Source organism: Triturus cristatus, chromosome 2_2 (assembly GCF_964204655.1).
Source record: "Triturus cristatus chromosome 2_2, aTriCri1.1, whole genome shotgun sequence".
NCBI classification, from domain to species: Eukaryota; Metazoa; Chordata; class Amphibia; order Caudata; family Salamandridae; genus Triturus; species Triturus cristatus.
Genome location: NC_140582.1, coordinates 317023938 through 317045933, shown reverse-complemented (window position 1 = coordinate 317045933; position 21996 = coordinate 317023938). Strand labels below are relative to the sequence as shown.

The following is a 21996-nucleotide window of genomic DNA, read 5'->3' as shown; positions in this document are numbered from 1 at the left end:
CACAACCAGACCGCATTGCACTGCATGCAGACGACTTCCTGTTCTTCATGACTGACCCATGGATCTTGGGCTGCGTATTCTTCAGATCCTTCGAGTTTTTGGCCAGATCTCTGGGCCCCACACGAATCCGTCCAAATCTGTACTGTTTCCAGTTTGTGGTGAGCAGGGTAGGAACCTGGGCATCGCAGTTAAAACACGTCACAGAAGGCTTTAAATACTTGAGTATATTTATGTCTCCTTGCGACCTCATGGGCACACAACATTAATCCACTTCACATAAATGCTATACATAACAAGTTCTTATGTGGCGGAGGAGCATTTAGAGTGGCACTGCAGACCTGTGCACAATCTACCTACTGCAGTGTCATCTCCGCAGCTGACGTGTACTCGTATTATGTGGCCACCCACCTTCTGGTCATCAACGACTGGGTGTACGCTTCACCGGCCGACCCGGCGTTTGCCTTAGAACACACAGCAATGGAGGGGACCCCCCCCTCCTGCGATTACTGTATAATGCACAGAAGCTTTGCTTTCTCTCCCTCGCCAGCAGAACGACGATAAAGCTCTGGCGGTACACAGTTCGGCTAATGGGGTGGCACGGGCAGCTGACTCGGACAACGCCCTTTTAGCATGGTAACTATCTGTGCCAGGTTTTTTTTTATATATTTTTTTATTGAGAGTTCATGCAAATTACAAAAATACAGAACTGTCAAGTAAAGTGCATAATGCGAAATAATCAGAATACTCGAGTTGCTTTACAAGTAGACATTGTACAGTGAAAGAATACAACATTTATTTTGCGGGCGCCATCTTTGGTTGGGCTGAGTGTGTGTGGGCGCGGGCGCCATCTTGGAGCGTCCCGACGCTCGAGTGGATGTGGGAGACGCCTATTTAAGGCGGACTCGTTTTTCAGGCTCTCTGCTGATTGCTACACGAGCGCTGGTCGCGCTATCATCTAGCTCGGACAACTGGTCTTTTTATCTCCCTTTTGCCCATCTTTGTTCATTTTGGTTTTTTAACCCCTGTTTTTACTGCCGCTATATTGGGCTTGCTGTCCTCTTACCTGCATTTAAATCAGGAAAACACACCGCCATTTGGTGGGTCCGGGTTCCGGGGCGGATTTATTTTGCCGGCGCCATCTTTGGTTGGGCTGAGTGTGTGTGGGCGCGGGCGCCATCTTGGAGCGTCCCGACGCTCGAGTGGATGTGGGAGACGCCTATTTAAGGCGGACTCGTCCGCGCAGCGGTATCGCGCAGTGGGACGCCGTTCGCTTAGCCGGAGTCGTGCCAGAGTCCTGCCCGTCTGCGCCCGTCAGCGTCCCGGAGGCGTTTGAGGCGACGGGCAGGACGCGGCCACTCGGCTCGAGTTAGCTTGCTTTTTTTGAGCACTATGCTACACTACTCGGGTCCGGAACTTCGGTCTTGGCAGTACACAAATGGTTTCTGCCGGACGGTTTTTCCTGCTCGCCACAAGGGCAAGCATTGCTGCCCTGAGTGTGGCTGGCGCCCGCAGAAACATCTTAGCGATGCGCCACAGAAGGCGGCGGTTTGCGCTAAACATCTGGGCCTACTGCTCAACACTCGATCTCTGGGCCAGCACGCTCTGGATGTTTTTGATTTGCTAGAGTCAGAAAAACCCCTGTTCCTAATGCTCACCGAGACGTGGCTCGGCGAGGCGTCCAACCCAGATATTGCCATTGCTATCCCGCCCGAGTATAACATCTTCAGGCAGGATAGGCCGAAGGGGCGTGGAGGTGGGGTGGCATTAATAGTCAACAAAATGGTCACCTGCACCATCATTCCATCGGACGCGATCAAGGATTGCGAATCCCTTGCCTTCGCCATTGTCCTTTCACCACACCAATCGATGAAGGGTCTTCTAGTCTATCGGCCGCCAGGGCCCATGGGCTCTTTTTTTGAAGAGTTCCAGTCGGTGACCTCTTCTTTGTTACTTACATCAGAACATTGCATTGTCGCCGGGGACTTCAACGTCCATACGGACGTGGAAACGGATCCCGATGCGATGAAAATGTTGGAGGTCACAGCCCCTATGGGCCTGGTTCCCTATCATGTTGGGCCGACCCATGAGAAGGGACATACCCTGGATTTGACCTTCTCTACGACCCCTATAGAGATGTTGGCCCCCACCCAGGTGCTTTGGTCTGACCACAGGCTGGTGAGATTTTATCTCTCAGATGCTGGGAAGCCTGCCTGTGTCCCCCGGCAGACTGCCGTGGGATTCAGGCCACTTCACCGGATTACTCCGGAACTGTTGGCACAGTCCTGCGCCGATCACCCCTGTGCCTTAACCGGGAACTTAGAGGAGGATGTGGAGCGTTTGCAGGTCTGGCTCTCAGAGAGGCTCAATGATCTTGCTCCTCTGAGACCCCTCCCCAAACCCGAAAAAGGTGCTTCTGCCCCTTGGTTTACGGAAGCATTGGCGGCCTCTCGTCGGCACTGCAAGGTAGCGGAAAGAGCATGGCGCGTGAAATACGACGCGACGGCGAAACTCACCTACAGGTCTCTGGCGAAAGCGTACCATCGGAACATCCTCGCGGAGAAGAAGGCTTATTTTGCTAGAAAAATTGAAGCCGCTTCCAACTCCTGTAAGGAGCTTTTCGCCATTGTGCGGGAGTTTACAGCCTCTCGCGCAGCGCCTGCCCAGACCCCCCCTCCTGCGCCTTGGGTCAGGGCGATTGCGGATTTTTTCACCTCTAAGATCCAGCGGATCCAGGACTCCTTCCTTGTGTTGGATCCTGAGGTACCAGGTCGGGCGGAGATTGCCGCTGTTACCCGACCGAACGCCGGTGTGGCCTTGGCAGCTTTCCCTCCTCTCTCGCTGACAGCTTCATTTGACCTGATGGTGGGACTAAAGTCAGGTTCCCCTCGGGATGCCTGCCCCGCAAAATTTCTGGCTAAAATGGCAGCTGTCATTAATCCACTCGTGAACCCCCTGTTGAACTGTTCTCTTGCACAGGGTGTGGTTCCCCAGTCCTGGAAGCAGGCAATGATTATTCTCCTGCTTAAAAAGCCTGGTCTGGATGCGGAGGTGTTAGCGAATTATAGACCTATCTCGCTCCTGCCGGCTTTGGCGAAGGTCATTGAAAAGCACGTGCAGAAGGTGCTTGCCGATTACTTGGAGGCCCACGACCTACTGCAGCCTACACAGTCTGGTTTCCGCGCCAATCTTAGCACCGAAACAGCCCTCCTGGAAGTCTCGGAGGCGATAAAGGAGGTGCTGGATTCGGGTGGGAGAGCGATGCTGGTGATGTTAGACCTGTCGGCGGCCTTTGACACCGTCCCTCATGAGGGTCTGCTTGCTAGACTCTCAGAGATTGGTCTTCGAGGGACGGTGCTCCAGTGGTTTCGATCTTTCCTGGCAGGCCGTCGACAATCGGTCTGGGCTTCTGCCTGCTCCGCCGAGATGTCGCCATTGGGTGTCGGAGTTCCTCAGGGCTCTGTCCTGAGCCCAACTCTATTTAATATCTTCATGACCCCTCTGGCGGCCCTGGCGGAGTCTTTCGGGGCCCAGATCGTTTCTTACGCCGATGACACCCAGCTCCTCTTCACCTGTGAGAGGGGTGCGGACTTCGATGGAGGTAGGATCCAGGGTTGCCTTGAGGCTGTGTTTCAGTGGTTCCATCTTAACAGCCTCAAGTGCAACTCGGATAAATCCGAGGTCCTCTTTTTAGGGTGCAGCTCGGACCCGGACTGGAAAGTGTGGTGGCCTGAGAACATGTTTCCACCAGCAAGTTCGTCCCAGGTAGCTAAAAACCTTGGGATTAAGATCGACAATGGCCTCACACTACGCTCGCAGGTAATCGGTCTCACAGGCACCTGCTTTGGCTTACTCCGGATGCTTCGCAAGTTCCTTCCCTTGTTATCGGAGGAACATAGGAAGATAACGGTGCAGGCGATGATAGGCTCGAGAATAGACTATTCCAACGTCCTCTATCTCGGCCTGCCAGAATACCTGCTTCAACGATTACAGGTTGTTCAGAATTCGGCAGCACGGGCTATTTTTGGACTATCTCGCCGTGCCAGAGCCTCGGGCCTTTTGGAGGCTCTGCACTGGCTTCCTGTCCGGAAGCGGATAGTTTTTAAAACTCTCACCCTGGCACACAAAGCCTTGCACACATCTGGAGCAAAATATCTTCAGAAAAGGCTGTCCTTTTACCGTCCTGCTAGATCGCTTAGGTCTGAAGCCTTATTTCTTGCTGCAGTGCCCCGCGTGAAGAGAGCTCGCATCGGTGGCCGCTCCTTTAAATTATTAGCGCCTCAGCTGTGGAACAAATTGCCTGTGTCCCTGCGCAGCACCCCTAACTTGTTGGCCTTTAGGAAGGGGCTTAAAACTTGGCTTTTCACTTCTTAGTTTCAGGTCCTATCCGGTTTCTTCTTTTTCTGCTTTTGTTCATTTTTCCTGTTGTGTTTTGAGATTAGTGTGCAATTCAAAGCGTCGGGACACTCTTTCGAGTAGCCGCACGCTATACAAAAAACCTGTATAACATAACATAACATAACATTACATATGAGAAATAGATACCGTACGAAATGCAAAGTGCTAAACATTTAGAAATAAACATATCCCAACAATCTTTCACATCGCCCTGTTGCAGAAAAGAAGTGGGCCAATCATGTACAGCATTACAGATCACAATTGGATAAAGTACAGAGTGCAAAGTGCTAAACATTAGGAATGAACATATCCCAACTATATTTCAAATAACCCTGTTGCAGAAAAGAAACGGGGCAGTCATTTAGTATACGATGAAGATAGTATAAAGTGCCTGAGTGCATAAGATAAGGTAACAGTAGGTTAGGAAGTTTACCTTACGGACCAGGCTTAGCTATTCGAATCACAACCCCACCATCTCCTCAACGATTATAAGTATTCCTTATCTCTGAGCTATATCCCTAGAGAACTCCAACGTTTCTCATACTTCTTTATTGAACCTGATCTTATTGCATATTTTTTTCCCAATTCTTTGATTTTACTTAATTTCGCTCTCCAGTTCGCCAGCACTGTAGAATTAGGGATCTTGCTACTAACGCTGCAATGTATAGGCACTCTTCTTGTGTAGTGCTTAGCATTTTATTGGGAGAGCAACCCAGAACTGCAATAGATACTTCAATGGAGATGGGTCTAAGGTGGATCTGAGAGAATTTTCAATTCCTTCCCGCAAAATGCTGATTTTCGGACATCCCCAAACAATGTGTGATAAGGTGCCACCATTCTCTTTTGTGCAGCTGAAACACCTGTCCTCGATTTGTGAATATATATTCTGTAGAAAAGAAGGGGTCCTATAGATTAACCATTTTGAGTAAAATTGCATACGCTTAAGATTTGCGCCTCTCACTGTTGATTCATTAAGTCTGTTAATTCTGCTCCAGGTTGATTTTGAGACCTGCATCCCTTCCCTTTTCCACCATCTATCATGGATTTTTTCAAATAGCAAGAGAGCCTTGTTTTCGTAAAGTTTTTTTACCCAAGCACTAACCCTCCGTTGTGTCAGGGAATCAAAGGATTCACTGATACTTGCTCTAGCGGATACATTTCTTATATCAAATTTTTCCTACAAGGGATTTATTCTAATAGATGACCATTTCAGGATTGTTTTAGAATGTAAGAGCCCCATTTCGATCTGTGAGCATGACTTCCAACAGTTGCCTTTAAAAAAATCCAGAATCTGTACATACCCATTTTCTTCCCATTTTTAAAAAATACGGGTCTCTAAAAAACATCTCTCCCCCGTATAAAAATGGGACAGCCTAGTCGAACAGTTAATTCTTGGAATACTTTAAAATGTTAAAAATTGAGATTTTTGCTTGAGTACCCATTGGAGAGTCTTATATCGCACTTTCTTAGGGTACTTAGTTATTCTTGTGGGGTCAACAATATTATACTTCTTTAAGATCTTTTTCATAAAGAAGTGGTCTGCCTCGCGGGGGGGGGTGGGTTCTAAAAAGAAAAATCTAGAGCTATAGTGTGCAATGGTCGCATGATAGTAATTCCTAATATTTGGAAGGGACAGCCCTCCTTCTGCAACAGTGTAGCTTAAAGTGCTTAGTGCCAGTCTCAATATCTTATTAGACCATAAAAAAGAAGAAAACATGCTATCTATCTCTTCGAAAAAAAAGCTGCTTGTAGTGCGCACGGAGCGGCGCTAAAAAGGAAGTTAAAGAGTGGAAGAATAGACATACGAATTAGTGCCACTCGACCTAATAATAATAGTGGGAGCTGGCTTCATCGTGCTAACAGGCGTTTCACTTTTTTAAGCGACGGGTTGTAGTTCAAATGGAATAACTCTTCTACTTTCTCCATCCCGTAGATCCCTAAGTATCTCTTTGGGCGAGTGTTATAGACAGGCCTAAAGTCTGGCAAAAGAGTCGATAGAACAATTGCACAATATGATCTCTGTTTTAGACTTGTTTATTTTATAGCCTCCTATTGCTTGGAAATCTGAGAAAATCCTCATAATTTCCTCCTGGGTGTCTGTTTTAGACTTGTTTATTTTATAGCCTCCTATTGCTTGGAAATCTGAGAAAATCCTCATAATTTCCTCCTGGGTGTCTATTTTCGAATTAAAAAAAGAACAATGTCATCGGCATACAATTTTATATTTGTCATCCCTTGAACAGGGACAGTGTACGCCTTTTTCTGTCTGATTGCTATTGGCTCTATAAATAGCGCAAATACAATCGGAGAGAGAGGACACCCTTGTTTCGGTGTATTTGACATGTGCCTATATTCATAGTTAATTAGAATTTGCGCCTGTGAGTTTGTATATAGCCGTCTTATTAAATGTATAAACTCCTCTGGGAAGCCAAACTTTTCTAAAATCAAAAACAGACCCTCCCATGAAACTAGGCTGAACGCTTTTCGGCGTCTAAAAAACAAACCTGAGCCTCAGTCTTGTTTATATAAGAAAAAATCCAGTGCTTCTAATAAAAAATGTGTATAGGTACGGAGCTGTCTCCCAGCTACAAAACCACACTGGTCCGTATCAATAAGTGAGCCTACCATTCTATTTAGCCTATTAGTGAGAAGTTTTGTAAAGATTTTGTAGTTCTCATTTAGAAGGCTTATGGGCCTATAAGAGTTAACATTCTCGCTATCTTTGTCCTTCGTTAAAATGCTGACCACTACTGCTGTGCGGAAAGATAACGGAGGGTCGCCCCCTTGTAGAAGATGGTTTGCAAGATTTAAAAATTCAATATTGAGAGTTGAAGCAAATCTTTTAAAAAAATTCTGCGGGAAGGTCATCTTCCCCAGATGCTTTACAGTTAGGCAAAGAGCTTATGACTAAGTCGAGTTCTTCCTTCGTAAAGTCGACTAGCAATTCCTCTAGAAAGTTCCTATTTAAAGTAGGACCTGGCAAATCGTGCAAAAAAACACGAATGGTTTCGCAGGATGCTTGATAGTCTGATTGATAAATTCCCTTATAGTGCTTAAGGAAGGCCCCAGCTATGTCCAACGTTCTGGTTGAACGTGTTTTAGTCGATTCATCCCAGATACTCACAGTCCTGTTATGCACCTGTTTCTCTTTTGCCTGCCATGTTAAAAGTTTCCCTGTATATTCGCTATCTTAATAGACTGTCTAGAGGCAAGTCCTGCTTGCCATATCTCCTAACCCGTAGTAAAATTCTCTCATTTGTATTTTTGCTTCTAGTAACTCTTGCTTAGTGTTTGGACCCCTGTTCATGATGTATTCCTGATTCACTTGGGCAAGTCTTGTTTCGATCGTCATTCTTTCCTCTTTTTTGGCCCTTTGTCGCGGGTTATCTTTCAAAATGATTATGCCTCTTAATGTAGCCTTAAATGCGTCCCAGATTACGTTGATTGGGGCAGAATTTTTATTTATATAAAAAAAGGCACTAATCTCGTTATCTATTTCTGTGCACCACAGTTCATTTGCTAAATTGAGTTTATTAAAATACCATCTTCTTGATGCATTTTCGTCCATGCTCCCTACAGCGATTTTCATTAAGGCATGATCCGAAAAAGCATTTAGAATATGATCGTATTTATTAACTACAAGATTGTGAGGTCAAAAAAAAAAATCTATTCTCGATGATGAATCATATTTTGCCGAATAACAAGAGTACCCACGTTTATCTGGATTATTAAGGCGCCAATTGTCTACAATATCTAAATCGGATTTACAACTAAACAGGGCGATGGAGACTTGGGGTTTATTTTAGTTCTATCTTTGTCAACTGAAGGGTCCTGCAAAAAGTTAAAATCGCCTCCCCATATATTCTGTCCAAGGATGCACGATAAAGCTTGTTTTAGTTGTAAAATAGGGAGTTGATCATCCATAACAGGTGCATTAATTGTATCCAATATGAGGTTTAACTGATTTAATTTTCCATGAACGAACGTCCATCTTCCACCCGGGTCTGAGTGTGATGCATTAACATGAAATTGAACATGCTTACCTAAAAAAATGCCTGAAACAGGCAATAGAAACCCGCCCAGCTCTTAAAATTTTTCGAGCATCGGGATAAACTTCGGAAATACGTCTCTTGAAAAAAAATATCGGGATTGTGCCCTCTAAGCCAGCTCTCAATTGCATAGGCTTTACGCTTGTTGTTAATACCATTAGCATTAAAAGACAAAATTGTTAGTTTATTCCTATTCATCATTTTTGTGCTTTGTTGGATGTTTTTAAAAGATGTGCCCTGATGCTTGGTAAGTGTCCAAAAAAACACCTAACAGTGTCTAAGATGCTTAAAGTGACTTGTGCTGGCATAGAGCAATACCAAGGTGGCCGCCTTGAAGGAGTTCCGCCAGTGGGACCTCATTGGCATCTCCACTCTGGGCGAAGTGATGCGAGGCACTACCCTCAGTTCCTTCCAGCAGTTGCAGGAGGAGTTTCATCTCCATAGAACCCAGGTTTATAAGTACCTCCAATTGCCCATGCTCTAACCCCCTCACTCACAAACCTAACGGACCTCCCTGAATTCCATCCCCTAGAGGGTCGCCTCCTTATGGGTGATCTGGACGCACACAAAATCCGGCAGATATACCAAACACTGACAACACACTCAGACACACCCTACACAAAACTAGGACGGCGTGGCAGGATGGCGTCCTAGAACTGACAGATGATGACTGGGCGGAGACAATAGCTAGTCCCCGGGGTGCCGCGGTGCCCTTGTGATATCAACTTATACAATTCAAATATGTTCATCGGGTTTACTACACACGTTTGCGTCTTTGGAGGATGGGAGTAATTTGCATCCCCTTCGCTGTGACAGGGAGGAAGGGACATTTCTCCAACCGATTTGGAGCTGCACGGCTTTTGGCGTAAAGTATCAACCTGCCTTAAGGAGGTGTTGTCCTGGGACCTCCCCCATGACCCTAGACTGTTTCTCCTTCACAGCACGGATGGCATAGGAGGGAATCGATACAAGCAACACTTACTCTTTCTTCCTCTTACTATTGACAAACAGGATATTGCCCAACTATGGAAGGGTACCTCCCCTCTGACTATAGGGAAATGGCAAAAGGAACTAGACACGTGTATGGGTGCGGAGATAGCAATATTTCTGGCCTGGGGTTGTCCCCCAAAACACAAGAAAATATGGTCCCGCTGGGCTACATACAGGGGCATAGACCTTCCTCCTCTCCCCACACAAATCCCATGAGGGACCATTTCCTTGGGCTGTCATGGGCCATAATGTGTGATATATTGTGTTCTACTTTTGATCTATATCCAACTTTCCTTGCCAATGTGGGTGGGGAAGTCTTCGAAAAGTTCTGTTTTTCTTTTTTGTTATGTATACAGTCCGTACCAGATGTTATTACCATGTTTGGTAACTTGTCAATATCTTGCCTCGAATTGGAATATATTGGGCAGTTAGCCCAGTGGTACTGTACAAACTTAATAAAATATGTTTTAAAAAAAAAAAAAGTGAAACTGCTATGTATGGCAATTTTATTTTATAATATACATACATTTTTCCTCTGTTGTCTTCCAAATGGAGTTGATACTCTTGCCAAGACCATGGTTAATACCTCATGATCTTAATCTTGCCAGATCATGTATGCCCCAAGTGTGTTCTTCTGCCTTTAAATCCTATTTGAAGAATCTCAATTTTTTCTCTCATTCCTGTCTTTAAAATGTTATCTAATGGTCTGTGTACCATGTTTCCACCACCATAACTCTTGTTCCTGTCTGAATACTCAATATGGCCTTCTTGCAGTTATTAATTTCCCAGTTTTAAACCATCCTTAGTTGTATATGCAGCTGTTCAGGTTGCTCCTGCATTCGGTACACCACAACCATTTTTCATAGCATATACTCCTAATTAATTCCTTCATATCTGCTTCCATTCTGACATGTTTCTTTGTCAGCCTCCATTTTGACATAAATGTTCCTGTTCACCCGATCTACATTAATGTAGCGTGAGCTCATACATGTTCCATTAGTCACTTGTGGAGTGCTACATGTGTCCATTTTTGGGAATAAGAACCAATCTACACCCTTTTGAACAGTGAAGAACGTCTTTACATCTTCCAGCCATCTTTATTTAAATAGAGACCAAGAAGGTAGATATATGACTGATTTTGTCATAACCGTGATCTGACATGAAAGGCATACTTCACTTTCTGCCTAGTAATCAACAAAGTTTTGCTGTACGATTGGAACCCTCTTAGGGTTGTGGCCACTTGACATCCTGCTCTTCACTAAATGTTCCGGCACATAAGCTTTGCTTTCCCTTTCAGGAAAACTGAGTGATGTATCTCCAGATATGTCCTCTACATAAGCGTGCATGCTGCTTAACAACAGAGTACTAGTACCCCCTATTTCCAGGCACCCCGGGCTACTGACTTGACTTAAGATTGAAACATTTACGAATGTGCCATTTCCTTCACTCCTGTTCCTAAGCTGTGATTTTGACACCTGTAAATAAAAATACAAAAGTAGGAATGAATGTGCCTTTTACTGGGGAGCTGTGTATGGCATGAAGTGAATAATTCTGTGCATTATTCTGAGACACAGACACCATCCTTTTACTTAGTGGGGAGGTTGAGAAATCTCTGATCACAGAACCAGATCTTTGTGGGAAAGGAATTCATCTAATTTGACCAAAGAGTGTATCCAACCCGTGACAGGGGTGTCATACCTGCTCCAACATGAAATTATTCTAATCTTCCTGGATAGGAATGTCTGCTCTCTGTAAGCACCAAAAGAACCTTGCCTGACCACTTTTCAGTAGTTAGATGTACTGTTAAGGCTGGGCTTTGGGATGAGTGAGCAGCTGCTATCTGCCCTTATGACCATCTGGAAGATTCTTATGGACATAAAATTCTGCGTCAACATAATTTTTTGTTCCCTATATGGGAGGAGAGTGATTTGATCAGTGTGTAGGGAGTTGTCAAATTGGGGATGCTGGACAATTCTGTGAGTCTGGTAGAAGATACAAGGCATTTTTGACGATTTGTGTTTGCTTGTAGTAGTTAATGACAGGTTTGAGTCAAAGATCATAAAAAGGCTCTGCTTTTTTTGAGGGGGCGTTTTGGGAGGGTGTGGTGACTATGATGATGGACACACAGATGGAAGTAAAGCTGGGTCATTAATACAAAGAAGCAGTAACTCTGTTTTGGAAACATTTAGACACAGCTACTTTGTTTGCCTTTTCTTTGGACATATGTATGGCCGTCTAAAATAGGTTTGCGATTCCCAGGAATGTTGATCTAAAAAATGTTTGTCATAGGTATCATTTTTTTTTTTTTTTTGTAAATATGTTTATTAGCAATCAAGATCATACGAATACATGACAAGCAGTAATCGACCCTTGCTGAAAACATCCAACTGGACAATTGCCCTAGTATAACCATGCTCACTGTACCCCGTTGACCGGCTCTCTAAATAAACGCTCCCCCTTCCAACTTTACAATAAAGTCTCTGGCAAATCCACCAGCGGATCAGTTTGCAAGGCCACATTTACAGTCATATAAACAATGGAGCTTCCGTTCCACAGGGTCAGCGCATAATCAGTCCGACTACTCCTAAACTGAGCAACGAACCCGAAGTACAACCCCTTTCCCCCCCCCCTCCCACCCCCATCCTCTCCCCCCACCTCCTCCGGCATGACCCGTTGACTGAGTATATGAGCAGACATTCAGTTCCGTGTGAAACACCCTAGCGCAGGACCACTGAGAACCCAAGTGAAACAGTGTTTGTCATAGGTATCATGTAAGTAAGTGAAGAAGATTGGGACTGGACCAAACCTTTGGGACTCTGAGTGGTATTTGTTGATGAGGAATAAAAGGAAGTCAGTTTTCCATGGAAGCACCTAACAGCCAGAAAGAAGGTGAACTGTTGAAGAGTTGTTCTACCAACAGAATGTTATGATTGGATACAATCTAAAAAATCTCTCTATGGTGAACTGTATGACATCCCCCAGAGAGTACAAGAAGGATCAAAGTACAAGGCTGACCCTGATTCAGTATTGTGTGTAGTTCCTGCTTGTGTTCATCAAAACGATTTCCATCTGAAGTTGTAGGCTGAGTCCTAACTGAAAGTAGCTAACAAGGTTGTTTCGATGACTGTATGCAAGTTCAGTGTGTTTATTACTTCTCGAGGACCTTAGCAAGGAATGAAAGACCAGAGATAGGTCTTGAGTTTAGCAGAGATTTGTGTTTGACTTATTCAACCTCTGTTATCTTTCAATGTTTGAGCTGCGGGGAATGTCCTCTATGAAAGCATTGACAACTTGTGGGATGATGCGTAAAAAGGTTGGTTGGTAAAATAGTATGCACTTCACATTGCATGTTTCAGGTATAGGGAAGACCATAGGTTTTAACTCACTGATATTCCCTATCTCAGTCTCTTTAAATGCATTGAAGACAGATTGTGGCATTGTGGGGTGCCAATCCAGTGTTTTGTACATTGGTTGTATGATTCTCTTTGCAGCAGTGTGTGATCTGAAACGTGCGCTTTTGGTATGGAAGAACAACGTGAAGTCATCACATAGATGTTGGTATAAGGTTACCCAGCAGTAACCATAGACTCTGAAAAAACTAGATGACTAATTGAGACTCTTATTTACAAAAGACAAGAGCAACCCATAAATCCTTGCGAACTGGGTGTTGCTAATCAGCAAACAAACAATGTTCACAAGGAACTCATTTATCAAGGTAATGTAATCTTTACAAGAAAGTATAACTTGTTTGAATAAATCAGAAAGACCAGGACGATTATATAATGTGACCTTAACTCAATTAAGTAAAACAGGTTTATATAGATTCGATTTTAAAAGGCCCACACGACAATGTCTCAAAGCTGTACCCACTTCAGCCGAAGTGAGTATTGTTTATTTTGCAGTTGCATAAATATAAATGACAATTTTACAAAAAGATGTAAGCTGGTTATTCCTATCAAAAAGTTTATTCTTGAATCAGTGAATCCCAGTGAAGTGACCATAACCGAACAGTACTGTACAAATTGCGTGAAATATAGACGATATTTTCCTTATATGGACAGACACTGAAGACAGTCTAGAAATGTTCATAACCTATCTGCACGATTGCCAGTCAGCACTAACTTTTACTTACAGCGCTGATAATGAGAAGGTCCCATTCCTTGACCTACAAATAAGATGCTGTAACAATCAACTGAATGTGACCCTCTATCAGAAACCAACAGATAGAAACACACTCTTACAGTACAAGAGCTTCCCTCCCAGGGCCCTGAAGGATGGCATACCATACGGGCAGTTTCTTAGGCTAAGGTGCAACTGTACAGTTAAAGAGGACTTCTTCAGGGAGGCAAACAACCTGAGCGCCAGAATACGTGAAAGAGGATACCCTAAAAGACTTATGAAAACCTCGATGAAAAGGGCATGGTTTAGCCCCCGAGAAGTTCTACTTACTAGCAAAACTAAACGTCAAACCAACAAGAGTGTGTGTGTGACCACCTTCTGCCCTTTGAGCACCAAAGTCACTAAGACCAGCAAAAGACACTGGGCCATGCTTAACACACTGAGCACCTGCCAAGAATTACCTATGTTTTCGTACAAAAAGGGTAAGAATATCAAGGGCCGTCTGGTACACTCAGACACCAGCATAAGGACCCCTAGAAACACCATCAACAAACTATGGGCTCTTCCACCCATTACTGGTCATTACAAATGTGGTGGCTGTGTAGCATGTGACTACACCTTTGATACTAAAGACTTTATCCACGGCAGCATAAAAATATCACTACGTGACTTGACAAATTGTGCAACCCCGAATGTCATCTATTGCATTTGGTGTCCCTGTGACCTGATGTACATTGGTCAGACAACCAAGCCAGTGAAAACCCGCATTGGCCAACACCATAGCAGAATACGTTGCCAAGTGGAGAATGCCCCCTTAGTACAGCACTATAAGGACAAATCTCACACTGTTGAGGACCTCAAATGGCAAATCATTGACAGAGCCAAAATACCACTGAGAGGGGGTGGTATTTCACTTTTTCTACAGGCATTAGAATGTAACTGGATCAAAAAATGTAATTCCATCAGAGAGGGACTGAACAGCCTAGAAGAATGGTGTAGGTTCATCAGCCTGCATAAAGACCTATAGGTCCTATGCACTAGCCATTACACCACATTAACCTCCTCATCTCTGAGTAGTAGAGGTTGTCCTACTATGGGTCTCTTTTCAATCTGTGTGCTATACTATAGCCTTTATCCTAGATCGGACTAGCGGTCTACATACTATTATTATGCATATCTGTTTCTAATACCAAGTGATATTTATGTCCATGAATGAGTATTTGTTAAACTCTCTACCTAATGTATGTATGTTAAGCGGTCTCATTCATGAGACTCTCTACAAATATGTGATTTTAAATGTCCATCCGACGAGTTTTGTAAAACTCCCTACCCATCACACGTGTCAAGATGTCTTAAATTATAAAACCCTCGCATTGCCATTCCTAGTGTGAATATAAACGATACTAGTGAGCGTGTCCTTAATAGATTATATGAACTATCGTGAGAATTTTATGCCCAGGAGATACAACCCTGTACACATGATAACCTTATTATTCCATCATTCCTTCCAGCATCACACACACTACTATATCTATATATATATATATATATATATATGAAACATGTGATGTCCTCGGTTGGGGGACGGCGCTCTTTGGTCAGGGAGGTGCGTAGTACAGCCGGTAGGACAACCGGTATAAATCAAAAGCAAGGGACCTCTGAGCCCAGAGGTCAGGAGTACACGCACTCAAACGGAATCCAAAGGTTTAGTTTGCAGTTCGTTTTAATCCAAAACAAAGTTCATCAGCACAGCCAACAACAACACTGGCTATATATATATATATATGTATGTATGTATGTATGTGCCGTGATCAGTCACCATCTCTGCCCCATTTCTGCACCTTATTAGTGGGTTGTCATGCGTAGCCTATTCCGGCTTGCAGCCCTACTCCACTCTGCAATGGCCGCCGTCATAGCTGCCACAGCAGCGCCAGTGCACCCGCGCCGTTTCCCTCCAGTTCTAACCCTCGCACTCTTAAGGGTAGTCCGATGGGAGCAAGCCAGTCAACAGACGTGCCTGGGAACGCCGCACCGCCGCCTCGATTAGTGAGTACAGCTTTCACCTGCTCCCGATAGTATTCTTGCCGCCGTAACTAACCTGATGGTAACCTAGATCCCCCACTTAATCTTTAGATTTGGGAACGGCTCGAACCAATTAATTACTCACCGCAGAGTAATACCGGGTGAGTGACCGCAACAATACTGCTTGCTGCAATTGAGCGCATAGAGACACAGCGGGTCCTGATTACCTTAGATCCCTTGCTATTATATCGTGCCACCACCTCGACTAGTAATTATAGCTACCACTTGCTCCATTTAGTATTGCTGCCGCCGTTATTAACCTCCTGGTATCCTTGATCAAACCCTCCTTAACACTAATTTGAGACAGGTTGATCCTTTTAATTAATTACTCGCCACCGATCATTACCGGGTGAGTTGACCGCATTATTACCACGTGCTGCAAGGCGAGCGCATAGAGACACAGCGTGTCTTGACAATCCATTACCTATTTACCTTAGATCCCCAGAAATGACCAGGGAGCACCGTGCCTCATCCATACACTGTGACCCTTTGAATACAGTACCTTAATTGCTTACCACAGTGCCCTAATCCAGTGAGGGTTCGCTAGTGATACAATCTCCACCCTATGAGCTTGACTGAAATTCCATTTTAGATCCTTGAATTATTCACAAGACCACTTCATCCAGTTTTTTATATAGACACGCCTGCTGCCGGCCATTCCTACCCTGTTTACCTTACATCTTGGTAAGCCCCGCTTATCCTAATGCCCTACAATCCCAGTCACATTGTTGATTAGACCTTCGTTAATACCCTACATATGTATTTTAATAGGACCTGTCCTCCGGACACTGAAACTACCAGATATCGATCCAGGAGATTACCTGTGCTATTCTTGGTAAGCCACTGACCGCGCCTTGCCCACTCCTTTGCTCTCACACTGCCCACCTTATCCACTACTGACACCTGCCCTCCATTCAGTCCCCAGAATTCCTGTCCTGAAGAGACCCCATATCTCGAGAGGGTCGAAACGTCGTCGACTAGTATAAAGGGAGAGCCGAAGAAATGTATATACCATCACTACATGTGTGAAGAGCTCCCCTTCTTTTACTACCAATAACCAATTCTCCCTTCTTTTACGCAATTTGTACAGCACTGTTAGGTTATGATCACTTCACTGGGGTTCACTGAGTCAGGTATAAACTGTTTATAGGAATAACCAGCTTACATCTTTTTGTAAAATTGTCATTTATATTTATGCAGCTGCAAAATAAACTATACTCACTTCAGCTGAAGTGGGTACAGCTTTGAGACATTGTCATGTTGGCCTTTTTAAATCGATTCTATATAAACCTGTTTTACTTAATGGAGTTAAGGTCACATTACATAATTGTCCTTGTCTTTCTGATTTATTAAAACAAGGTATACTTTCTTGTAAAGATTACATTACCTTGATAAATGAGTTCCTTGTGAACATTGTTTTTTTGCTGATTAATTGAAACTCTTGACACAAAGTCTAGCCTCTGTCCATGCTGAAGACCCATGGCCCAGGTGGCTGTCTGGTCCTAATACTGGGAGTCTTATTCCAAATAGAAAATTGTCTTCGGCCATTTCCAGGTGAGGCAGATAGATATTGTGTTCAATACGAGTCCGCCTCATCTCTTAAGCCCATTCCAAAGGAAGGGTTTGTAGGCCTCCCACCTGCTTTGGGCATGTAAGAATCATAAGTGAGAACTCCCAAACCTTCAAAATGATGTTTGTTTTCTCCAGCCCTATAAAGTACCAAATCTTTTGATGTCGTCCAGCTTATAGGGGGACAGGGGTGGAGAGGTGTGGTGCAGCGGCCAGAGCAGCTGACTTCGGAGCACAGGGTTCATGGTTCGATCCCCGGCTCCAGAGGCAGCTCAGCACCATGTGACTCTGGGCAACAGCTCACTTCATTTCCACGACGGCCCCCAGCGCCTTGAAACCCGTAAGGGTGAGCAGTTTGCACTATACAAATGCGGATTTATTTCTTTATTTATTTAGCCTATTTGCTTGAAAAGGCCTGCTTGGCCCATAATAAGATCCTAGGCACCAATGATACAGCATTTCTTTCCGTTCTCACTTTAAATTTGTCATCAATTCTAGCATACTACTTGGGGAAGTTGGAACCCTAAATCATGCATCCTATTCTATAGCAGCCAGTACCTCCTGCAAATGCTTGCAGTCCTAGAGGATTTGAGAGATGATACCTCTACATCTGCATTATTTGCACTACACCTCCAGTCTCACATCATAAATTACATGGAAGCAAATCGGCTTGTGGTACCAAATAAGGAGATTCTGATTAGCTTTCATCCCCTGAATATGAATAGGGTTTTCTGTGTACATTTTTCATAATGTTCCTACATTGCTTCCCATTATACTTGAGCCCCCGTTTCTCCTCTTTTTTTCATCTTTGCTTCCAAAAAGATCTTATAGATGTGTGACAATATGAGTTGACTGTGGTCTGCTTTCTGTATTTGTTTTTAAAAAGTAGTGCGGTCCTCTGTAGTTTACTGCTTAATTGCTCCACTTCCCAGATTCGATTTCATTCAGGAAAAACATCTCTCGTGTTAATACAGAACCCCTCAGTTGACCCTGTGCCAGTGTATACTTCTTAAAGCACTGATGATACTGCATATCCTCTGTGGACCATTCCAGCAGAAATCCAAATTGAGTTGTGTGGTAGAGCAGTCTGGGATTCCCCTTTTACCCACTCTTGGGCACTGTTGGGTTTGTTTTTCCACGATTCTGAGTATCTTACCTCCTCCAATGAAGTTAGAACACAGTTGTTGGGATGAGGCTGAAGCAAGTTGTTGGATTAATATTTTCAAAAGACCATAATTCTAACCTTTACAATTTTTTCTAACCATTTGTGCCAATTCTCTGTAGATGTGAATGCAGTTCCCGCAGCAGAAGTGTAGAATTAGCCCCATACCACAGTCGAGGTGTAGTAAATCCCCAGCTACTTGATAGATAAGTCGATCCACCTCAAAAGAATTTGCCTTTTCTGATCTTCCTCAAAAGAATTGGGAATTTATAAAGAAAAAAAGAGAAACTAGTTTTAATTACAGGTGGTGTTATTTTATACAGTGAATACTTCTATGTTCCCAACTCAACAAAGTTTCATGTGTTTCGAAGACGACTGCAGTTATTATATTGCCTCCCATTCCATTTGTACTGACTCCTATAGTTCACGAGATATACATATACATGTATATGTTCAGTGTATCTTATGCTCAGTGTTTTGATAGTTGTATCTTTAAAAATAATAATTTAAAAATAATGCAATAGGTTGCATGAAGACTATACTTATTTCCTTGGTATAATCTTAGTTTGTAAAGTACACTTGAGCATTCAGGTAGGGAGAAAAAAATTTAGTTTTTTAAAATGTTTTTCACTAACATTTCTAATTTGAATGTTTATATTATGCTGTACTAATAATGTTTGAATTTACTTTGCATACAGCAATTACCAGTGATCACATCAAGTACAATAGTGAGATGCAGATCTTGTCGGACATACATTAACCCATTTGTGTCTTTCATCGACCAAAGGAGGTGGAAGTGCAGCCTTTGCTATCGAGTGAATGATGGTACGTTTTGAAAGAAAGACAATAATGGTAATGTATTTGTAGTTTATAGAAATAAAATATTTCACTTTGTTAACAATGAGTGCAAATCACCCAGATTCAGAGAGTATTAAATATCATGTAGCCGATTTCAGTTGATCTTGATCTTCTCCTTAGTTTGTTAAATACGCTGTACCTGAAGCGAAATATAGCACAACACTGGGGATCTAGGCAAACCCCTGCCCCTCACCAGTGGTGTAATGACATGGATGTGGCAAAGGTGGCGGAAAAGTCAGTCTACACTCATCGCGGGTGCCCCAAAAAATGGTCAAGGGTATGGGGAAAATGGAAAACTTACCGTGGGACTATCTGTGAACCCCCGCATAAAGATTCTATCTCAGATATTAGTGAATGATCACGATATAACTGGTACAATTTGCCAGAGGTGGTACAGTTGTTTATTAGGTACTGTAACTTATACCAATCAGTTTCCAATGTATCTATGCAACATTGAAAGTTTAAAGAACCTGCTATGCCTTCTTATATGCACCGTAATATCTGTGTGTTGAATGTTATTGCTTTATTTTAAATGTCAATAAAAATGTTTATCAAAAAACAAATTCGCTGTACCGTTTAGTTGAATTCAAATGATACTTCTTCAAATTGCAGACTTATCGCCGACTATTATAAATGTTGCAATTTTATAATATGTATTGCTGCCTTCATAGACTGAATATCACAAAGAAGAGACAAGGAAATAAGCCTTCTCTGACTCCCCTACCGTCACTGAAATCTCACTAAACAGAGAAGTACTAAAATAAACAAAGCTACTTGGCCCGAAAGCCAAAAAAAGGGAGGTACTGAACTTCACAAGACCTCCTAAATGTAAATACTACAAATAAATTACACGAGGACAACAACAAAAAAGACTCCCATGCTTGAATCATTCCCCATCATAGATTTGTGAGTCCCACTACTAGTCACCCCCATCAAGAACTGAGTGTTCTTGATGATGCTAACTAGATCTAGCCATGGCGTGCTTCACTGATCGAAGATGCCTTGCACCACCTCAGGCTTTTACGGCCAGACAGATCAGCTGAGGTTCCAGAAGAGTGATATGGGGCTTGGCTGTCTACCTGAGACTATATTCCTCTGATCCTCTGAAAGCCTTTGACGCGCCTGTCACCACTGTGAACTCCCAGTTAGGAAGAGAAACATCAGCTGCTGGTCACGTTGGTATCCTCAAGCCACCATTACAAATCCTATGCTGTTTTGTTTAGGATCTAAATGGATTTGGAGAGGCATCACTGGTGCAGATCCCACTGGGATCGGAGGGTCCACTTGAATGCCTGAATGTGCCACCTGTGATTTGGGGATGAGCTGGATGCAGTAGGGCAGGAGACTAGAGGACTCTGATTCATCCTCCCTGAAACTCAGGACTGATCACAAAACAACAGGATCATATCCTGAATATGCTGGACTCGCTCAGGCAGAGGAAAGGCTTTGAATGCTGCCTTGTACAATATATAATTGATGTGAGGATTGTGGTGTATTATATGGTGTGGTTGTTTAACCTCACAGTGTAACACACTCAAAAAAGAGTCTTGGGTCCAGTCCGGTTCAATTGTAAAACCTCTAGATCAACCCTGGAGAGCTGTGGCTTTGAGCAGCAAGGCTTAAATAAAGGAACTAGTGTAAAGCATTTAGAGTGACACATCAAACAACAGAATATGAAGGTCACATAACACGAAAGAAATTGAAACACCAATTTGTAAAAATATATTACATTTTTATGAATTAAGATACCAAAATGAGCAACATCAATTGGAGGGTTCTGGTCATATAGATTTTTAAGTAAAGTGTAAATTTCAGCTTTATGGATCAAAGGGCAAACAAGCATTGGTGACTGTAATTTTTCACAACTTTTGAAAAATGTAGAAGAGTTGAGTTTTGCTACTCTAGCCCGGATTGGGTGGGTGAGCAATTCTGAAAAGGGAGTTGGTCAGTGGTGCATTAAGGAGTATTTCCACAGTTACCTGGTCATCACAGTAGTCTCGAGTCCAGTTCCACTCTTAATGCAAGGACCGCCATAGATTTAAATTGAAGTGGTCCTGATGCTGAGGATACATGATGCTGAAGGATGCTCTGTGTGTTGTGCGGTAGGGGGGGGGGGGGGGGTTCCTGGGGTTGTTCCTTGGTCCACGATTGAGGTGGGGCGAGTTTGCCCTCAGGAGTTGGGGTCCCTCAAAGTCCTCTGAGTCACTGTTCACAGCAGGCCCAGTGGATTCATTTGGCACAGGCTAGTATCCTTTTCTCTCTAGACTTATTCTTATTCTGGTGCCTAGACTTTGACTGCGACTTACCAGAAGACTTAGAATGGGAAATTGACTTTGTTATGCCTTGTGAAAAGTTTTAGAATGTCAGCCTGCGTGGAGAGGGCTTATGTAGAATGTTCGTAGCGTTGCTGGGTTATGGGTTGGGAGATTCTATGTATTTTCAAAATTAGTGAAGACGTTGCTATGTGGGCGGATGATATCTGTACAACCTGTTGCCTCTGCTGTGTAGACTCTTGAGAATAAACGACTTCAAGGACCTGTGGCTCCGAAGTTATTACTACAATTTGTTGGCGACGATTTCTGGTCTACACAGCTTAACGAATCCCACGCGGGAGTTCCTCGTCAAGCCGCGATCGCTCGGCTCACCTATTTCAGCTCGTTTCAGAAGCAACGGACCAGCGTTTTCAGCCGACCGGAAGGTTCATCTCTACTCAAATTACGGCCTCAAGGTAAGGGTGTTTTATCCCTAAGCCGATTGCCTTTCGAGGAAGTA

At 43.6% G+C, this 21996-nt stretch overlaps 1 protein-coding gene across 5 annotated transcripts in view; it reads left to right on the top strand.

Moving 5' to 3' along the window:
• SEC24B (SEC24 homolog B, COPII component) overlaps positions 1 to 21996 on the top strand; it is a 678312-nt gene that overhangs the window by 180366 nt on the left and 475950 nt on the right. For all 5 annotated transcript variants that reach the window (XM_085641377.1, XM_085641376.1, XM_085641375.1 and 2 more), the window contains one exon: positions 19065 to 19191. In XM_085641377.1, the coding sequence (XP_085497503.1) occupies positions 19065 to 19191 (127 nt within the window). The remainder of the gene's footprint in view (positions 1 to 19064; positions 19192 to 21996) is intronic.